Source organism: Argopecten irradians, chromosome 7 (assembly GCF_041381155.1).
Source record: "Argopecten irradians isolate NY chromosome 7, Ai_NY, whole genome shotgun sequence".
Taxonomy (NCBI): Eukaryota; Metazoa; Mollusca; class Bivalvia; order Pectinida; family Pectinidae; genus Argopecten; species Argopecten irradians.
The window spans coordinates 6,046,045-6,068,873 of NC_091140.1; the positions used below are offsets into that span (position 1 = coordinate 6,046,045).

Below are 22,829 nucleotides of genomic sequence, written 5' to 3' on the forward strand. Positions count from 1 at the left end.
GTCGCACCTATCGCACAAACCAACAGGTACACACTAATGAAAAGAATCGGAGCCGGGACGTGAAAGCCGTCACTGAGAGTGACACACGGTTAATGTTTGTAAGTTAGTGTGTACATACATACACGATCCGGACCTCTGTCCCCGAAGCGGCACGACTGGACCTGTGCTATCGTTTATCTAAAATGTCGATTTTTCTCTCTTTGAGTGTGGACTTGTACAAAAGAAATAATTTCGACCATTAGCCATCTAACGATGGCGATGCGTTTAAAAACATAAACCTCTTCAGCAAATTAAAGTGTGTGCCAATTTAATGATTGAGTAAACAGTCCTACGCCGTCAGCATATTAGTGATTCCTTATGCAGGCATGGATGTGCACTACACGTGCATTTCAGTCAAGCTGTTGTCATGGATTTGAAGGCAGGGATTAATAACTTCTGTATGAAATATGAAAGCTTTTGTTGGAATTATTCTCCTGATACAGGCTGTTCATTTCACAGGTAAGTTATTTTTTGAGCGAAAAATCGTTCCGACAGCTTCTATTACATTTAAATCAATTAGCAGTTAAATGGAATATAGAGGTTTTTTTTTACGGAAATTGCTTTAACGGACGTATACTATCACAATGAAGATAAAAGCGTGTGGCAGTATTGTTTAGTGTATGTGATGTGTATTGTATAAATTACACGTGCTAATGATCCAAATCTTTAATGTGGCTTGATGGTTTGTATCTATAAAATTTATCCCCAGTAAGTTTACTAGATTGATTTGATATTATGTAAGTAGGCACACGCTGAGGAACAGACTAACATTTTTGTATTTTTTTTGTCAATTATTTACCATTTCGATTTAAATGCAAATGTGAAGAAGGTTGATGTAACGAAGCGGATGTTATTTACACGTGTAATTCTCGGCTAGATTTAGATTACTAACTTATGTCTGAAGAGTGCCGACGCCGAGGTTTGCCTTAATAACGTCCGATACAATCACTCAGGAATCAGGGAACATTCACCCTTTTATTCTGAATTCCTTGACTCTGATTCTGGATGACCATTTCTGTCCTTTGTTCCAATCACAAATCACTCCTTCACTGACCATCCTCTCCATTTCTATACTAATGTCTGATTAATTTCCCTCTTCCGATCACAAAGTTTGTCTCCCCATTGTTTATTATTTTTATTACCCCCCTCATTAACAATACTCGCTAGATCAAGTCAAGCTTCTCTTCATATATTATTAGATTTATTCAAGGACTCAAAATCTTAGTGTGCACTAAATAAACCGCGAAGAGCGGTTTATTATGAAACTTCACTCAGAGTTTTGTGTTATATCTGCATAACATAAAAATATTCAAATCAATCCATATAATTCATTTTGGGACAGAAGCGACGTTACAAACGGCGACGCCATTTTTTTTCCTTTATGGGCTGATGAAGTAAATTTTAAACCAATGGCAATGCCCGTAACAATCAAAATTGGATTATACTATCTTACAAAGAATATTACTGTCCTTTTGAGTGTTTAGGCTAATGTATGTATGTAATGGTTATAGGCGTCTCCAAGTCCACGTCGGAACAAATTAGAGGTCATGACGACCTAGTCCTATAATAAGTAGATTCTGATGTATATTTCAAAGATAATGAAGGAATCCTCTTAATCTTCTAGACAATGTTACTACAGACAATTCCTTCTTTTCTGTATGGCTATACTTTTAAATACAACTTACTTATGTAGAGTAACTTGAAGGGTACATCTTAGAAACAAATACCAAGATAAAGTTTCTGAAAAAGAGAATATAACAACAAAACCACGATTTGTTAATGATACAGAAAATTGTCCAAATCACTTGAAAGCAAATATATTGAGAGATTAGTTGGCTCCCTGAATCAATAACAAACCATAGGGGCTTTTAAATATTCAGTCATATATTTTAATCCCTTATTAGGCATTAACGTTAAGACTGACTTGAATTACGGATTTTGTCGCCTTCCATCAGCAACATTTTTGCCACTTAGCACCACTGCCAAACAAAGAGGAAACATCTTTATGGAACAGTCTGATGTGTTCAAGTTCTAATGTCTATTATGATTGTTTATAGGTGCTAATCGATAGTGATTTGCTTTTGTGTAAAACTTGTAATACTGCTCTCTTTAAACCTGCCCTCTACTAATTTGGTCATTTAAACCGCCCCGCTCACACCTTTTTATCGCCCCTTTACTGTTTATTACCTTTTATTGAAATAACCTTTACCGCACACGAACTCGGCTGTCTATGTATCAAAGACACTTTTTCTCATAAGTTTTTTTTTAAATTTATCTTCAAGTTAGAAACACAATTCATTACATAGTGATTGCAATCCAAGTTCTTTTATGTCCATACCCAGTAGAACCTGTCTTACCATTCACCTCTATAAAATACCGACTGTTTAATAAGTGAGGCATGCAACTTTAGAAAGAATTACAATAACATTATTTCCTGGAAATAGAAATGTTTTGGCTATATTCTATTGACCACAGTTATCTACAGACAGCTTACCCGGTAGATATAACAGTGTGTAACTACAGACTTTTTGTCGTGTAACATAAAAAGGGTGAAACTTGTATATGTCAATGCATCAAATATGGTTTTTATTTTTATTTCCAATGAGGGATTGTTTTATAAACAAATAATACGTAGATTTCCAAACATTCAAATGCCTATAAATTCTTATCAAACATAGTGTATGTTGATCACTCCTATAATGAAGAAATGTCGAAACTTAAATTTGTGTCGGATGTATAAGCATTATCAGTGCAAACACTTTTGTATGTCTGCAATTTTTCAAAGAAAATATTCTTTTCTTCCTATTGATGCACATACATAAAGTTTTTAATTTTTCTTTCTTACGGAAAACGTTCATGATTTTTAGATACTTTAGAACATCATTCATATCATCGCATTCACCTTACGAATGCAAATAAAACCACATTATCATTAATATAGTTTTCAATAAGAGCACAAACGAAAGCTTTAGGTGGATAATATATAAAAAAGTGACAATCAACAGAGAATGCGTACGAATCTTGATCAATGATGGATGCGACCAGCTGGTTGTCCTTATAACCATTATATACGAATAATTGCCAAGGTCATTAGGTCTCGGCGTCTTCAGTTGCCAGGAGACCATATAACACAGCCTTAGGTATATCTCGACAATAATTTGATCCCATTTACTACCATAACGATCACTTTATAAATAATGATGTGTATTGAAGTAATTAATTGTTAATGTGTTATAATGACACACTATATGATGCTAATATTTCGGATACCACATGCTTCATGTTTGTTCCATTAAGTTCAATTCAGTTTTATACGAAGCTCCATGTTGTTTGCATTACGAAGATGGTATAAGGTTATCATTGCGGAGTATCGTTAAGGTATAGGTAATCAAGCATCCCGTTTGTCACTTAGTGAATTGTTATTATGTAATGGATGTAACATATTAATACATTATTTATCAAGGTCATCAATCCAATATATAGGTTATTATCAGTGATATACGCTAGTTTTCACGACTACTGACACGCTTTCAAATGTATATGCCACGATTATAAACTGCTTTTAAGTGAAGTTCCAATAATATTTGGTTGACATCGACGTCGATGATAGAATACAAGCAAGTCCACCAAGAAGGAAAGACACATTTTAATTTTTTTTTTCATCTTCATCAAAACGAGGTATATTGTATTGGCATATATTACCCTTGAACATTTCGTGTAAAATATGTTAAAACAAAATAGACAGGTGTATCCCCTGAAGGTTTTGATATTAATTGCAAGGTTTTGATATTAATTGCATATTTATTAAGAAAAAAGTATACTATTTGTTTTTTCGATGCAATATCTAATGATATATATATATATATTACCATCCCTTAACCGATACTAAACATAAGCTTTAATTAATACGCATTATCCTTACTATAAAGTCCTTAATTCATATCTCTTAAATCACATATCGTCTGTATAGCTTATATTATTATTATTCAATATTTGTCAATTCACTTGTACAGTGTATACTCATTGCTACGTGGAGATAACTAAGCGCGCTGTCTGTTTTGTGACCAAATTTCTTTATTGATAAGAAATTGATGACAGTAAATAGCATGGAGATAAAAATGAATTGTTAAAATGAAAAATAATGTAGAAAAAGTTTGGACAAAGCAAACATTAAAAGGTAGGGATACGAAACTATAGCATCCACTATGATAAATAAATCAACTATATAACAAAGTGATTTCAGCATAAGGGTATTGTTGATATCAGAGAAATAAATAAATACCAAGGTGTGTTTCGCTTTGTTAAACATCAAGTAATGAAAAACGATTTTATCTATAATGTTAAACCTTGAACTTCACTTATGTTTGCCATGAATAATGCATTCAAAATTGTCAGGAATGATAACTTAAATATTGGTTATAGATTACTAATGAATATTCATAAATTAGTATCTAACTTAATATATTAAAAATATAGATATATCAATGGAACAAGTTTATTATGATCACATCGAAAACAATATATGAAAGTATGATTTACCATGTATACAGAAATATGATAAATTCTTTCATACAATGTATTTCGTTAACCCGATATGTATAACGAATAACGATTTTAAAGTAATTAAATGGCCATGACCTCAGCATGTTCCTTTAAAATACGTCCTTTTTAAGAAAGAAATATTTTGTTTAGATAAAAGTTATTTTAGAAGCCTTCGACCAATCATAAATGATTGCAAAAATGATAAGTAAAAACTTAATCATGCATTTCCACTACATTCATTAACATTTAACATACCGACTGATATTAACACTATAGATGATAGTTCATCTACTTGACATAATTGACGATATCTAACTCAAGGTTATATGTGAAGGTATTACTAACCTCACAACTAAAGATGATCCTTAAGATGATATGATATGACATTGCTGACATTAGAATAAACAAATTACATAATATCATCAGTATAAAAAACATACATAAATACAGACAAACTGAGACAGACAGACAAACTTTCTTTATTTCCTACTTACAAGATCTTTGATAATCAATCAATAATTGTTTCGTTTCAATTTAAATATAGCTATTTACATTCTGCATTCATGTAAAAACAACAAGAAAAAGAATTTTTTTATTTATTTTAATATTCCTTATAGTAGAATTATAACCATTAGACTCATTCATGTCCTTGTTATTGCACAACAGACAGATATTCCAATAAAAATATTTTTTTTCTAAATTTATAAGCACACAACATAAGAGGGGATTTACTTCATCCCCACGACTGATCCGTATGACATCAACTCAAGTTCTTAACAATTCAGAAATGGACAAATGAATGGATATACACTGTCTGGTCGGAATAACGGATATGCAGCCATCTAATGTATACGGCAATAAACTTAAACGCGATAGTTGACAACTTGTTATAGACTACAACATGCTTCAGAGGTGTAAAACACGTTAGAATCTAAATTCATATTTAGATAATGTAAAAAAGGTTTTTATGAATAGGAACTATGATGGCATTCAGCCCTTGTAGCAATAGGTTTTGGCACAAGTCGTATTATTTGATGTTGTTGCCTTTTTATAGCACCGTTGCTCTTAAAATAGAGTAATAAATGTGTTGTAATAAATGTATAAATGTGACGATGAATAGTTGACCTCACCCGACTCTTTAACCCTAATAACCCAATAATTACACTCAGCATAAACACCTCGCAGTTTTATTGAGTTCCACCATAGATCAAAACACTTTACTATCAATGTTGTTATTGATGCTATCTAATGTGATATAAACCAAAGGTCGTATCCCTGGAAAAATGATATTTATTATCACCTGAAATCGGTATAAAGGATTCAATCGAAATAAAAATGTGTTTTTAAGTAGTTCTGTATGATGATAGAATAACAGTGATATAACGATGTTTATTAATGTATCCTATATTCTATAACTTACGTCTGATATCGAACAGCAATATAAGGAGAGTGTTACTGTTACTAGATAAAGTCTGGGGACCACAGAGTGTGAGAGAGTGTTACTAGACAAGGTCTTGGGAACACAGAGTGTGAGAGAGTGTTACTAGACAAGGTCTGGAGACCACAGAGTGTGAAAGAGTGTTACTAGCCAAGGTCTGGGGACCACAGAGTGTGAGAGAGTGTTACTAGACAAGGTCTGGGGACCACAGAGTGTGATAGAGTGTTACTAGACAAGGTCTGGGGACCACAGAGTGTGAAAGAGTGTTACTAGACAAGGTCTGGTAACCATCGAGTGTGAGAGAGTGTTACTGTTAGTAGAAAAGTCTGGGGACCACAGAAAGTGAGAGATTGTTACAGTTACTAGACAGGGTCTGGAGACCACAGAGTGTGAGAGAGTGTTACTAGACAGGATCTGGAGACCACAGAGTGTGAGAGAGTGTTGCTAGACAATGTCTGAAGCTTGTGCTGACACAGCCATATCAGTACATTTGTATAGGCATTATTGACCAATTATTTACAACATGTTTTCTAGATCATTGACCTCAGTCTATATCCATTATATAACGGGATTGTGTTCCTAAGCTATTGAACTAAATGTGTGCCCTTGTTTGTTTACTTTCTTTTCTTTTTTACATTCAGTTCATCAGACTATATTGATCCTCAAATTCCTTGTTTAGGGATAAGATTTTACCATCTAACGCGTGTTTATGTCCGCCTAACATTACGCTCATCTTTTTTTCATTATTATATTTTTAAAAAATGTCAATAACAAACTATTTGATTAGTTATGACTTTACGGAAACAACGAATCCATATTCAAAACACGTTATTGTCGTTTTGTTGTATTCATTCAAACTGTAATATCAATTTTTACGCATGACCTATATGTTTTGAACAAGTCCTCTATTTCTCTACCAATGATATACACGTACACGTTCCTCTTCATAAGCACAATAAAGAATAGCGTGTGTAAAAGAACATATACTTGTTGGAATTGATTATGACAACAGGCGTCAACACAAAAATTTATCAAGTACTATCAACACTTTTGTTTCGGGGACAAAATTTCATCTCCTTTCATATTTTTATGGACGTTACTTCTTTGAACATGTGACATATTTTATTTTCTCGGAATATAACTGTATAAGATATAAAGTACAATATGAAACCAAATCTCTCAAACTTCACCATCTGTTTACAAAAACAACATACACTTACGTCGAATATCCATAATCTATATGTAAAATTAAGGAATTTTTCCTGTAAATGAGATGGACAGGTTTATTATTTTGCTATTTCGTTCTATATACATGAGTTTATTTCGTTACAAGAACTTCGATAACAGGATTGAGGAATATGTAATTCGCAATGATAAGTTCAAGGGAAATGGCCCGTTACATAGAGCGACTTTTCAGATAGGATTGTTTACATTGATGGTTCAAGTTCATTTACTTCCTATGTGAAGATGTTAGACTATGTGTTGTCCTATCGAAAGGTTTTAAGCTATGTATTGTTCTTTATGAAGAGTTTAGGCTATGTATTGTCCGATGTGAAGGTTTTAGGCTATGCATTTTTCTATGTGAATGTTTTAGGCTATTCATTGTCCTATGTGAAGGTAAGGCTATGTGTTATCCAATATAAATGTTTTAGGCTATGCATTGTCCTATGTGAAGGTTAGGCTATGTGTTATCCAATACAAATGTTTTAGGCTATGTATTGTCCTATGTGAAGGTTAGGCTATGTGTTATCCAATATAAATGTTTTAGGCTATGTATTGTCCTATGTGAACTTAGGCTATGTGTTATTCAATATAAATGTTTTAGGCTATGTATTGTCCTATGTGAAGGTTAGGCTATGTGTTATCCAATATAAATGTTTTAGGCTATGTATAGTCCTATGTGAAGGTTAGGCTATGTTTATCCAATATAAATGTTTAGGCTGTTTGTGTATTGTAATGGTCCTATGTGAAGGTTAGGCTATGTGTTATCCAATATAAATGTTTTAGGCTATGTATTGTCATATGTTAAGGTTAGGCTATGTGTTATCCAATATAAATGTTTTGGCTATGTACATGTATGTCCTATGTGAAGGTTAGGCTATGTGTTATCCAATATAAATGTTTTAGGCTATGTATTGTCTATGTGAAGGTTAGGCTATGTGTTATCCAATATAAATGTTTTAGGCTATGTATTGTCCTATGTGAAGGTTAGGCTATGTGTTATCCAATATAAATGTTTTAGGCTATGTAATGTATTGTCCTATGTGAAGGTTAGGCTATGTGCTATCCAATATAAATGTTTTTTTAGCTATGTTAGGCTATGTGTATCATATAAATGTTTAGGCTATTGTCTATGTTAAGGTTAGGCTATGTGTTATCCAATATAAATGTTTTATGCTATGTAATGTTGTCCTATGTGAAGGTTAGGCTATGTGCTATCCAATATAAATGTTTTAGGCTATGTATTGTCCTAGTAGTATTTTAGGCTATGATGTCCTATGTGAAGGTTAGGCTATGTGCTATCCAATATAAATGTTTTAGGCTATGTATTGTCTATGTAAGGTTAGGCTATGTGTTATCCAATATAAATGTTTTAGGCTATGTATTGTCCTATGTGAAGGTTAGGCTATGTGTTATCCAATATAAATGTTTTAGCTATGTATGTCCTATGTGAAGGTTAGGCTATGTGTTATCCAATATAAATGTTTTAGGCTATGTATTGTCCTATGTGAAGGTTAGGCTATGTGTTATCCAATATAAATGTTTTAGGCTATGTATTGTCCTATGTGAAGGTTAGGCTATGTGTTATCCAATATAAATGTTTTAGGCTATGTATTGTCCTATGTGAAGGTTAGGCTATGTGTTATCCAATATAAATGTTTTAGGCTATGTATTGTCCTATGTGAAGGTTAGGCTATGTGCTGTCCAATATAAATGTTTAAGGCTATGCATTGTCCTATGTGAAGGTTAGGCTATGTGTTATCCAATATAAATGTTTTAGGCTATGTATTGTCCTATGTGAAGGTTAGGCTATGTGTTATCCAATATAAATGTTTTAGGCTATGTATTGTCCTATGTGAAGGTTAGGCTATGTGTTATCCAATATAAATTTTTTAGGCTATGTATTGTCCTATGTGAAGGTTAGGCTATGTGTTATCCAATATAAATGTTTTAGGCTATGTATTGTCCTATGTGAAGGTTAGGCTATGTGTTATCCAATATAAATTTTTTTAGGCTATGTATTGTCCTATGTGAAGGTTAGGCTATGTGTTATCCAATATAAATGTTTTAGGCTATGTATTGTCCTATGTGAAGGTTAGGCTATGTGTTATCCAATATAAATGTTTTAGGCTATGCATTGTCCTATGTGAAGGTTAGGCTATGTGTTATCCAATATAAATGTTTTAGGCTATGTATTGTCCTATGTGAAGGTTAGGCTATGTGTTATCCAATATAAATGTTTTAGGCTATGTATTGTCCTATGTGAAGGTTAGGCTATGTGTTATCCAATATAAATGTTTTAGGCTATGTATTGTCCTATGTGAAGGTTAGGCTATGTGTTATCCAATATAAATGTTTTAGGCTATGTATTGTCCTATGTGAAGGTTAGGCTATGTGTTATCCAATATAAATGTTTTAGGCTATGTATTGTCATATGTTAAGGTTAGGCTATGTGTTATCCAATATAAATGTTTTAGGCTATGTACATGTATAGTCCTATGTGAAGGTTAGGCTATGTGCTATCCAATATAAATGTTTTAGGCTATGTATTGTCCTATGTGAAGGTTAGGCTATGTGTTATCCAATATAAATGTTTTAGGCTATGCATTGTCCTATGTGAAGATTAGGCTATGTGTTATTCAATATAAATGTTTTAGGCTATGTATTGTCCTATGTGAAGGTTAGGCTATGTGTTATCCAATATAAATGTTTTAGGCTATGTATTGTCCTATGTGAAGGTTAGGCTATGTGTTATCCAATATAAATGTTTTAGGCTATGTATTGTCCTATGTGAAGGTTAGGCTATGTGTTATCCAATATAAATTTTTTAGGCTATGTATTGTCCTATGTGAAGGTTAGGCTATGTGTTATCCAATATAAATGTTTTAGGCTATGCATTGTCCTATGTGAAGGTTAGGCTATGTGTTATCCAATATAAATGTTTTAGGCTATGTATTGTCCTATGTGAAGGTTAGGCTATGTGTTATCCAATATAAATGTTTTAGGCTATGTATTGTCCTATGTGAAGGTTAGGCTATGTGTTATCCAATATAAATGTTTTAGGCTATGTATTGTCCTATGTGAAGGTTAGGCTATGTGTTATCCAATATAAATGTTTTAGGCTAGGCTATGTATAGTCCTATGTGAAGGTTAGGCTATGTGTTATCCAATATAAATGTTTTAGGCTATGTATTGTCCTATGTGAAGGTTAGGCTATGTGTTATCCAATATAAATGTTTTAGGCTATGTATTGTCCTATGTGAAGGTTAGGCTATGTGTTATCCAATATAAATGTTTTAGGCTATGTATTGTCCTATGTGAAGGTTAGGCTATGTGTTATCCAATATAAATGTTTTAGGCTATGTATTGTCCTATGTGAAGGTTAGGCTATGTGTTATCCAATATAAATGTTTTAGGCTATGTATTGTCCTATGTGAAGGTTAGGCTATGTGTTATCCAATATAAATGTTTTAGGCTATGTACATTGTCCTATGTGAAGGTTAGGCTATGTGTTATCCAATATAAATGTTTTAGGCTATGTATTGTCCTATGTGAAGGTTAGGCTATGTGTTATCCAATATAAATGTTTTAGGCTATGTATTGTCCTATGTGAAGGTTAGGCTATGTGTTATCCAATATAAATGTTTTAGGCTATGTATTGTCCTATGTGAAGGTTAGGCTATGTGTTATCCAATATAAATGTTTTAGGCTATGTATTGTCCTATGTGAAGGTTAGGCTATGTGTTATCCAATATAAATGTTTTAGGCTATGTATTGTCCTATGTGAAGGTTAGGCTATGTGTTATCCAATATAAATGTTTTAGGCTATGTATTGTCCTATGTGAAGATTAGGCTATGTGTTATCCAATATAAATGTTTTAGGCTATGTATTGTCATTTTAAGGTTAGGCTATGTGTTATCCAATATAAATGTTTGTATGTACATGTATAGTCCTATGTGAAGGTTAGGCTATGTGCTATCCAATATCCAATATAAATGTTTTAGGCTATGTATTGTCCTAGGTAAATGTTTTAGGCTATGTATTGGTCTCTGTGAAGGTTTTCGACTATGTCTTGTCCTACTTGAAAAGGAAAGTTGCTCGAAGAGGTAGGTTTTTCTTGTGAAACATATCGATTCGCTACACTGAAGATATCACTCTCTTTCAAGTATATGCAATATTAGGCAAATTATAGTGTCATGGCCCTCCTACTGGTGAACAAACTTGTGAACAAAACTGAATATCTTTAAGCTCTGTTCTTATATTCATTGTTTGTCGTATCAAATCTATCAAATTTCGATTTCATTATTAAGCTGAAAGGTTCTATTGTCCTTTTAAGTGATTATCGATAACACATATATTTGTATTATAAATATTAATTTTATTATATGTTATGTATCATGAATGCGTATTAAAGTATTGACGTTCACCCGTACTCTAAGCTTACTGTAATTATTTGCGGGTTGTTGTCCCAATATTGATTTTAATTTAGACATTAAATATAAATGTAAATATAACACGTCTAAGCGTTTCTTAGTCTGTGTCCTGTAGTTAGCATACAAACATTATACAAAGTACGTCAGTCGGTTCTGATTGTCACAACATAATCTTAGGTACAGTTTGTCTTTACTATTACATACATGTACAAATCGGGGTGAAAATCAATATTGAAGTTGTAAAAGTCTGTCTGCCTTCTGAGTCTGCGAATGTCCTTTTGTTTCAATGTTGTGTCTGATTTATACCATTTTGTCTGTGTCCTGTCTTTATCTTTTGTGTCTTTTTTACCTTTATCTCCAGGTTTGGTTTGTCTGTGTATCTTCATATGTGTATGTTTTATGTCGTTGTGCCCATTTGTCCGTTGTGTCTGTCAATCTTGTGTCTTCATTATCCTTCTGTTATTTATGTATCCGGCAATCTTTAGTCTTCATTATCCTTCTGTTATTTATGTATCCGGCAATCTTTAGTCTTCAATATCCTTCTGTTATTTATGTATCCGGCAATCTTTAGTCTTCATTATCCTTCTGTTATTTATGTATCCGGCAATCTTTAGTCTTCATTATCCTTCTGTTATTTATGTATCCGGCAATCTTTAGTCTTCATTATCCTTCTGTTATTTATGTATCCGGCAATCTTTAGTCTTCATTATCCTTCTGTTATTTATGTATCCGGCAATCTTTAGTCTTCATTATCCTTCTGTTATTTATGTCTCTGTCATGTCTTCTGTCAATCTTGTGTCTTCATTATCCTTCTGTTATTTATGTATCCGGCAATCTTTAGTCTTCAATATCCTTCTGTTATTTATGTATCTGTCAATCTTTTGTCTTCATTATCCTTCTGTTATTTATGTCTCTGTCAATCTTGTGTCTTCATTATCCTTCTGTCATTTATGTCTCTGTCAATCTTGTGTCTTCATTATCCTTCTGTTATTTATGTCTCTGTCAATCTTGTGTCTTCATTATCCTTCTGTCATTTATGTCTCTGTCAATCTTGTGTCTTCATTATCCTTCTGTCATTTATGTCTCTGTCAATCTTGTGTCTTTCGTTTGTGTCTGGTGTAAATTCATTATGTAGTCTGTGCTTGCTTCTTCTCTTTATTACTGTCTACGTATTTTATGTGTCTGCGGGGATGCCTTTATGTCTTAAACTTTGTCTGATCGCCCCGATCTTTCCAATATCTCCCTCATCATCCCGTTTAGATCCCCAATCCTTCCATACTCTACCTCCATCCCAGGTTCTGTGTTCACTTATCATTGACTTCTCTATTCATCACCACATAATACTACAGTTTTTATATAAACCTTCTCTATATTGTAGGAGTTTAAAACGACTGCGCTCGCTATTATTCACCATGCATTAGATATAAATGTCAATATGACAAATATTGAATATTAAACACTAATAATGGTATTGAGAAGTTCTCGACCATAGAATTGAATAAAAGCGTTTCGTGTGTGTTAATTTTCTCGGCGTTCTAGTCACGATTGTGATATACCGATTTTCCAATTTCATTTCCAATACATTTTGTTTTTGTAGCTCTAAATAGTTCAATGAAAGTATTGTTAAATCTATAAATGCATGCAATTACGCTTTATAGAATACGGAGTCTTGTGGTATAGACAGATTTGGAGTACAAAAGACGAGTGAATGCTTATTGAATATCTGCCACCGATAACTACAATACTGTGGCCTACAGGAAAAACCTTCTCCAACAAGTACTGTAAAGTATTATATAAACTGGCACGATGGACCAAGGCCATACTGATCAAATGTGTATAGCTTACTTTGTAACCGGCCGAATTAATATATTTTATATAATTATCAGAGATATAAATAATATATCATTTATTTACGTAAACGAGTATATCAGAACACATACCGTCTGTCCAGTGGTTTACACAAACTTCCTCGGCTCTAACAAAAGCACAGACATTTTTTTATAAATCAATGGAGCTTTCTAATTACCCTTAAACCGCCTTTCATCATACTTGGATTACAGAAAAATCGACATATTAATCAATAAAATTAAAATAGTACATTATCGATCGGAAACCAATTAAACTGAATTCTAGACACATGTAGAATGGTCTACCCAATAAATGAACTTAATTGAAATCGGTCACAGATGGCATGACGACCAATGACGCATTAGCAAAAACTGATATCAGTTAGTTTTAATAGAAAGAAAAATCCAATAATAAATTACTTTATTGAGTTCATTATTCTTAACTTCTAATTTAATAACGGTTAAGCTATTCAGTACCGCTTGTTGCGGCTATGTACTAAGCCGGCTTTATATGAAGTTTTTATTGGCGCAACATTATCCCTTTTTGATTACTTTTGTCAATTACTTTGAGACTGTAACAAGCTGATTAGATACATCCTAGAGGTGTTGTGTCGAATTAAGATTAATTTAAGTTAATATTTGAGCATTTGACGTATATCCGACATATATAAGATACATAAAAATAAACATATTGGTCTTGGTGAAATATCCAACCGACGCCTTTTTTCTAATGATTAGGTACTTTATATAAACTCTCCATTCACTCAAATATAACATAAATACAAAGTGTTTAAGGCGTTTAGTTAGGATTTCCATGCCCCCTAAGATATATGTATATTGCTCGTATTACCATCATAGCAGATGTAGCATATCAATGTGATGTAGATTGAGAGTCATCATAAAAATAAAACACTAATATGCATTTTTTTTTAAACAGATTAGTTTGCCTCCATTTCATCACAAAATGAACACGTGTCGGTCCTTAAACTCAAACAAACCATGGAAACCGGTCTATTATATGGTGATCTAACGTTGACATATGGAACATCACTTCACATCCAATAGTTACCCCATATACACTTCTCTTTGTTCCTCCTATTACGATAGTTGTTGACTACTCACAGTCACCAACGTAAGGTGTCTTGGTTGATAAAGGCAGTTTCACCATGTTTTCATAGTAAACTGCTCTATTTCTCATTTCAATACATTTTTATTTACATTGGTACGCCTCTATGTCTTACCAAACGTGGCGTCACATTGGTCATGTCAGCGACCATGGACGATGGACGATTGTTGTGAATTGTTGATTCATATTTATGTAAACTATCTCGAGATTTTTTATCTATTTTCTTATGTATAGAATTAATATCAAATGTAGATATAATTATTGAACTGCATTCAGTTGCAGATAATGGGAGGATGAATGCTAAAGGAACAACGGGTTTTGTTGTGTTGTTTAGTTGGCATTCAACCTCTCATAATAGCTAACTCAAAGCAGTTCAATGTTTAAATAAGCTTTGATTTCTACAACTTTGTGCATATTTATTTCTAATACCTATATTTTCGATGACAGAATCCGGATTAGTTTGAATAATGGTTGACATTAATACAGCTGGGAAGGCGTTATACTCGGTGTCATTTGCTTCTCTCTTTTTCACTTCTTGATTTTTCATATTTTGTTCTTTTTCTAAATCTGTTAACAGTTGTCCCGTATACAAAAGATTTAATCTACCAGTCGACATTAATTAAATTATATTAATTTGCTGAATATTTTACTTCGATATTTAAGTACCATTAATTGTTCAAAATATATAAACTCACACCTTCTGTGAAGCATATTTGTTTTAAGTGTGAAGATGCATACAAACATTTTTATCATAATTATTTATTTCTGTGCCTCTTTTTAGTCACATTTGTTTTTATTAAGGGGCTTAAGAAAGAAACGAAAAGTTCATTTTTTCATTATCACTGAGTCTTACATATTTGCGCTGTATTTCATATGAACTGGTAAAATGTTTACCTTTCAGATGGCGCCTGCACTTTCCCTTCGGCATTCCAAAACACATGGGTTACAAACACCCGAGGGACCTGGACCGTCAACTCGTCCTCCATTTCGAACTTCCCTGCGCAGGTCCAGGTGTCCGGACAAGAGTTGTTTACGATGGACTGTGAAGTTATGCACTCAGGATTTTATGTCCTTAAGTGAGTTTGGGTTACATTTCTTTTGATCATTCGAATAAATCCATAGACCATACATTAAAGAAATTTTGTAAGTGCAGATTTAAGATATAATGTTATCATTAAATTTCCTTTGAAATCTTTGTTCATTGTTCAAAAGTTTGAGGTTATTTTTATATAGTCTGGAAGAATTGGATGATGACTTCATAAAACAACAACGTTTTCGCAGGGAAAACAGCGGTACTGTCATTGCCAAAAAGTAACTGCTATCTAAGATATCAATGTGGAAAACTATGATGACGTCAACGTCAATTTGCAGTGAAAATATGGATATTGGTGTAATATATCTTTCCAACAAATTGCATGGAAACCGGTTACACAGAAATATTGTAAAATAAAACTTTCATTTCACCAATGTTTTTATGTTGGATATGGAAGTTGATTTTATGTCGTTTTCAGGTCACAGGAATCACGTACTCTGTTTGGAGGATCGGACTACAACGTTGTCGCCTGCCTGTATCTTCAGGAACAATCACCATACAGCTTTTTATATTCTCTCCTAACCGGTAGGTTTACCAACATTCTCTAAATTCAATGAAAACATACCAAATAATCACAAAAATGCTAAGTAATGGAATGCGTTTAATGTTAGGATGAGATCATTTTCCCTGATCTTTTAGATTTCATTTTGGTCCGAATGTAACGTTATTGGTCACATGTTGTAAAAATGGTCTAGTGGTCATGGTAAAGGATTCATTTGAATATTTATAACCATGCTAATATGTGTTTAACATGTAGTAAAATCAATACTAATAAATAATAACCATATTATATCGCCTTGGTAGAATTAAGCGATAACATTGCTTTATATTTAACCAGGACGTGTTAACACCATTTTTTCAAATCAAAAGTTCTTAAAATCACATTTATATATCACGATTAGGACACCATTCTGAGGAGCTCGACTGCCCTGCAGGTAGGGCGTTAGAATTCTACCTGCTGTCCGTATTGCATGATCGTAAAAGGCGACTAAATTTAGTATATTATCTTTTCTCTTCTTAACTGACTTTATCTTTCCTAATGCCTCCCTTGGCACCGCCTCACTTTTGGCCTTGAATTGAGCGTTCGTCCCTGTGAGGAAGGCTTTTGGTTCTGTACCCTAGCCGAGACATACCGAAGTCTATAAAAGTGGTAGTTTTTGCTTCTGCTTAGCGCTCAGCATACAGGGAGTCGGACGACTGGTTCGCCCGTTGTCAGTATATTGTGACCGGGTGGGATGTGTTGCTTGGCGTCTTCGGCAGCATGATTCGGTGATATAGCACTATAAAAAGTGCAACAGTTCCACTATACAAGAAGGCACAACATGAATATATTGCTGTCTCGAACCTCACACTACATACACGCAACACACCGCATACACGGTAGGCCGTCCTTGCACGACCATGGCTGTTAATAGGACGTCAATTAATCAAACAAACAAATGAGAAGCTCGGCATTAGGACAATGTCATGTCACAAAAACAATATCAACTCGGTGTTTTTTTTTTTATAAAATGGAGACATCTAGTCAAATGCTCAATATTTACATACCAGTCAATGAAATCACTGTAATGATCGGGTTCGCCATAGTTCGAAAAGTTGAAAAGTTATAAAATGAGCTAATTAATGATTATTTCCATAAATAAGTAGAACAACACTTGGAATTCAGTTTGGTTTTACAGTGTTAACGTAATGCACTGAATTTATGGAATTCGCGAAGATGTCTATTTGAATAAGATTTTATTGCCTTTGGGGATTTAAAGAGGTTCAATGTGAAATAAAACTTTAATTACTGGTTGGCGTAAAATTTACTTAACAGGATGACTCAGATTGATATATTCACAAATTGTCCGGTTGTACTAAAACTTGTATAGTTATATTTTTTGTATATCTCATTTCATTGCATTATCCAATAACTTCCTTCATCAATGTTATTTGTAAGCATTGACCACTGGTGTAATATGACCTGGAAATGTTTTCATTGGCTGTATAGGAAAGGATAGTTTTTCATGAATCTATTTAAAATGTTTTGTAAGGAAAACAGAGAATATCGATACAGAGAAAAATGATGCAAAACATTTACTCTCCCAATCTCACAGCTGTTGTATTTAAGTTTAAGTGATCCCACCGTTTCCACCACCTCTCAACCGCTTTATAGGGACCGTGAATATTTCAATATAGAAGAATATAGCAGTAAAAAGTACTAATCTTTGTTATACAGCGGAATTTTCCGTGACATCAACGGTAACTGAACGAGTCACTGTACTGGCAGTAACGGCTTCAAGTCTTAATGCATCACTCATCTGTTCCGACACTGCATACGACACTGCAGGGGAAAGGGTTCACGTGGCACTACTAAACGGTAAGTCAATAATCATACACAGCTTCGGGGCAAAGATGTCCCATTGTACACTTCTGACGTTTATGGTTTTTGGTTGTTACAAAGAGCCAAAAAATACACAATGAAAATATTAATAAAATGGATATTAAATGAAACCTATTAAGTTTTAAAACGCGTTCCAGTGTTATGATGAAGAATGGAATGGCATCACGTGACCGTTGACCGGAAGAAAATTTCATGAAATAACGACTGATAGATGATGAGAGAATCTATTGTTCTGTAAAAACCTGTTATGATAAGTCTTTGTTTTTTTTGTTTGTTTTAGAATTATTATCCATTTGAATCTACCATTCTAAAAACCAGTCTTGGTTAAGAGCTGACAACTGAGATAGAAGACGCGTTTAGAACAGTCAAGATGGACATGCATGAGATATAACGCCAACAGAAACATCAATGAAATAAAAACATAATCTTTATTATATATGATTTAGCATCTGACAATTTCCTTCCAGGTTCGGAGAGTCTGGGGAAGACTGACTGTCCGAGCTTACTACAAGGACATTTTACCTATGTAGGAACCACGTGTAATAGTACCTCTGTGGATGTGTGTACTGATACAGGACAAATATCCTACAACACCACAGCATGTACACAGAACACTATATACTCACGTAAGTATCCACAACAACACCGTATGTACACAGAACACTATATACTCACGTAAGTATACCCTACAACACCACATCATGTACACAGAACACTATATACTCACGTAAGTATACCCTACAACACCACAGCATGTACACAGAACACTATATACTCACGTAAGTATACCCTACAACACCACATCATGTACACAGAACACTATATACTCACGTAAGTATGCCTTACAACACCACATCATGTACACAGAACACTACATATTCACGTAAGTATACCTTACAACGACACAGCATGTACACAAAACACTACATATTCACGTAGGTATGCCTTACAACAACACAGTATGTACACAGAACACTATATACTCACGTAAGTATACCCTACAACACCACAGCATGTACACAAAACACTATATACGCACGTAAGTATACCTTACAACGACACAGTATGTACACAGAACACTATATACTCACGTAAGTATACCCTACAACACCACAGCATGTACACAGAACACTATATACAAACGTAAGTATACCCTACAGCACCATAGCATGTACACAGAACACTATATACTCACGTAAGTATACCCTACAACACCACAGCATGTACACAGAACACTATATACTCACGTAAGTATACCTTACAGCACCACAGCATGTACACAGAACACTATATACAAACGTAAGTATACCCTACAGCACCATAGCATGTACACAGAACACTATATACTCACGTAAGTATACCCTAGAACACCACAGCATGTACACAGAACACTATATACTCACGTAAGTATACCCTACAACACCACAGCATGTACACAGAACACTATATACAAACGTAAGTATACCCTACAGCACTATGGCATGTACACAGAACACTATATACTCACGTAAGTATACCCTAGAACACCACAGCATGTACACAGAACACTATATACTCACGTAAGTATACCCTACAACACCATAGCATGTACACAGAACACTATATACAAACGTAAGTATACCCTACAGCACCATAGCATGTACACAGAACACTATATATATACTCACGTAAGTATACCCTACAACACCACAGCATGTACACAGAACACTATATACTCACGTAAGTATACCCTACAACACCACAGCATGTACACAGGACACTATATACTCACGTAAGTATACCCTACAACACCACAGCATGTACACAGAACACTATATACTCACGTAAGTATACCTTACAACAACACAGTATGTACACAGAACACTATATACTCACGTAAGTATACCCTACAACACCACAGCATGTACACAGAACACTATATACAAACGTAAGTATACCCTACAGCACCATAGCATGTACACAGAACACTATATACTCACGTAAGTATACCCTAGAACACCACAGCATGTACACAGAACACTATATACTCACGTAAGTATACCCTACAACACCACAGCATGTACACAGAACACTATATACAAACGTAAGTATACCCTACAGCACCATAGCATGTACACAGAACACTATATACTCACGTAAGTATACCCTACAACACCACAGCATGTACACAGAACACTATATACTCACGTAAGTATACCCTACAACACCACAGCATGTACACAGAACACTATATACTCACGTAAGTATACCCTACAACACCACAGCATGTACACAGAACACTATATACTCACGTAAGTATACCCTACAACACCACAGCATGTACACAGAACACTATATACTCACGTAAGTACTACAACACCACATCCAGTTATACTATTTTTAAATATTTTGCCATTCTGACATAATTTCTAGATTTTACCAAAACCGTGCATTGTTTCCTTTGGTGCCCTCATTTGTGTATATATCCTGTATTATTTTCTACAATACTCTAGGTTATGACCATTGTAATTAGTATTGGTCGTCTAAAATGTATCTTATTTCATGCTTCTTTTTATTGAAATAAATCCAAACCATGCACTATTTTATTTCCAGAGAATGGTACCCTGGACTGTGCATTAATTATTTCTTGTCTTATTTCCACAGAATGGTACCCTGGACTGTGCATTTATTATTTATTGTCTTATTTCCAGAGAATGGTACCCTGGACTGTGTCTACCATAACACTATAGGTAGTTATACCTATGTGACTGTATATAATGAGGATACCAGTGTCGACAACTCTAATTACTACGCCTTCTCTTGCCTTGTACGTAATGCTTATGTCTCAAAGGATGTATAAACATTGGTAATTAACATCGCATAATTGCAAAAAATATTCGCATTTTACCAACAGCCGTATAGATAATTGACGTTTAATAACGGTTGAAAGCCATATAAAATACTAGGTCATTGTGACCAATATATGAAGGACTTGCGGCAGATTGTGAGGCATTTCACAGTTAAACAATTTGTTAAAAGGTTATTTTACATGTTAGCCCATTAAGTATTAGCAAAACGAATAATGTTTGATAGCATGCCCTGAAAAGTCACCTTGTTCAAGCATTGATTTGCATCATACATACTGATTCTATTTTATCCTTTCTCATCCTAACAAAGGTCGTATCAGAAGCTGGGGTATATACTTACGCCAGTGTCAAACCGACTGAGTGTGAGGCTAACCAGGTACCGACCAGTACACCCACTGGGGGCTATACAACCGTGTTCGAGGAAACGGGTAAGTAGACTGTAATATAGGAGCATATATCTTATATATCATAGCATAATTATAACATCTTATCATTTCATTAGTTACTTAATTCCTTTATGAACAGATGTGTAATTCTTTGAAAAATGAGATTTCACTTTTTGATTATTAAAACTGATTATAATTAACATTGTTTTTCCTGCTCTTTCAGCTGCCTGCAGTGAGTATTATATTTCTTATTCTTCACATATGTAACAATGTAGATACGTTTAAGCTGGAAACAGTTTTGGAAAAACAAACAAATTGCAAATTAAGATTGATTTAAATAATAATCGCAACAGATAGTTTTTTTATTTGTTCTTTAAGTTACCACTCTCAATTTTAAACTATCCGGTTTAGACCTATTTGTATTTTGATGTCACGTATAAAGAGGAGACTGTGCTAGATATCTACCATTGCTATTTATTTTCTATGTTGTAGCTACCTCGACCACTTCAAGTGAAGACCTGACGTATCTGTATGTGATAATCGGTATAATTGTGTTATTGTTAATTATTGCCTTCATAATATTAATTATATGCTGCTGTAAGTGTCGCAAGAAACGAAAGGATGTCGAATCTGCAGACGACAGTGAGAGTGAGAAAGGATCGGAAGACGCGGAAGACGATAAGAGAAAGGATGGAGACGGTAAAACGGATATGGATGAAACAAAACAGGAAGTAGTTGATGAACAGCAACCTACAAAATCAGACGAAGATAAACAATCAGTCGATTCCGGATTTATTCCTGGGAAGGAGGAGACAAAACAAAAGAAAAGGAGAAGGAGAAGAAGACGACGAAGAAGAAAGAGGAGAAAGGACAAAGGGGAGGCGGGAGAGGAGGAAGAGGAAGAAGAAGAAGACGGGGAAGAGGAAGACGAAAGTTCATCTGATGTGAGTATCATATTTAGTTTTAATCACCACCATGTTAGACCAGTTTGTTGGTGGTGGCTATTACAGATTTTACTAACAATTTAAGACTAGTTCTTAATTATTCGGTATGGGATTACTGTAGTTCTGTTTTTCATTAGCAATAGAGTTAGAAATGCATCTTTTAACACCCTCTCAGGAAAATCTCACTTCATTTCTATTTTGTTAAAATAAAACATTAAGCTGATTAGTTGGTTTGAATACCTAATAAGAACATTGAGTATTTGTTTAATTCTAAGTATGATTACGTACAATTCTATCAATTATTACAAGGGGATTTTGATTAAAAAGTATGTGAATAGCCGTGCAATATGCCATCCTTGTTACATTATTGATAACAAAGTTGTGTACTTTAGTTAACAATTTTTAGGATGCAATTGCAAATCGCAAATAAGATGAACTGTAGTAATTAACACCTCCCAGTCAGAAAACATTGTGTAATTAATGTCAAAAAGTTTCTTTGAAATGTATATATAATTACATTAGTTACTAAC

The 22,829-nt window shown here is 34.0% G+C and overlaps 1 protein-coding gene across 1 annotated transcript in view; it reads left to right on the forward strand.

The window, feature by feature from the left end:
- Positions 1-22,829, forward strand: part of LOC138326822 (uncharacterized) — a 36,653-nt gene continuing 13,824 nt past the window's right edge. The window contains exons 1-9 of the mRNA XM_069272824.1: positions 1-498; positions 15,549-15,723; positions 16,159-16,265; positions 17,959-18,099; positions 18,591-18,749; positions 20,814-20,929; positions 21,280-21,397; positions 21,579-21,587; positions 21,848-22,299. Coding sequence (XP_069128925.1) covers positions 447-498; positions 15,549-15,723; positions 16,159-16,265; positions 17,959-18,099; positions 18,591-18,749; positions 20,814-20,929; positions 21,280-21,397; positions 21,579-21,587; positions 21,848-22,299 — 1,329 coding nt within the window. The 5' untranslated portion in view covers positions 1-446. The remainder of the gene's footprint in view (positions 499-15,548; positions 15,724-16,158; positions 16,266-17,958; positions 18,100-18,590; positions 18,750-20,813; positions 20,930-21,279; positions 21,398-21,578; positions 21,588-21,847; positions 22,300-22,829) is intronic.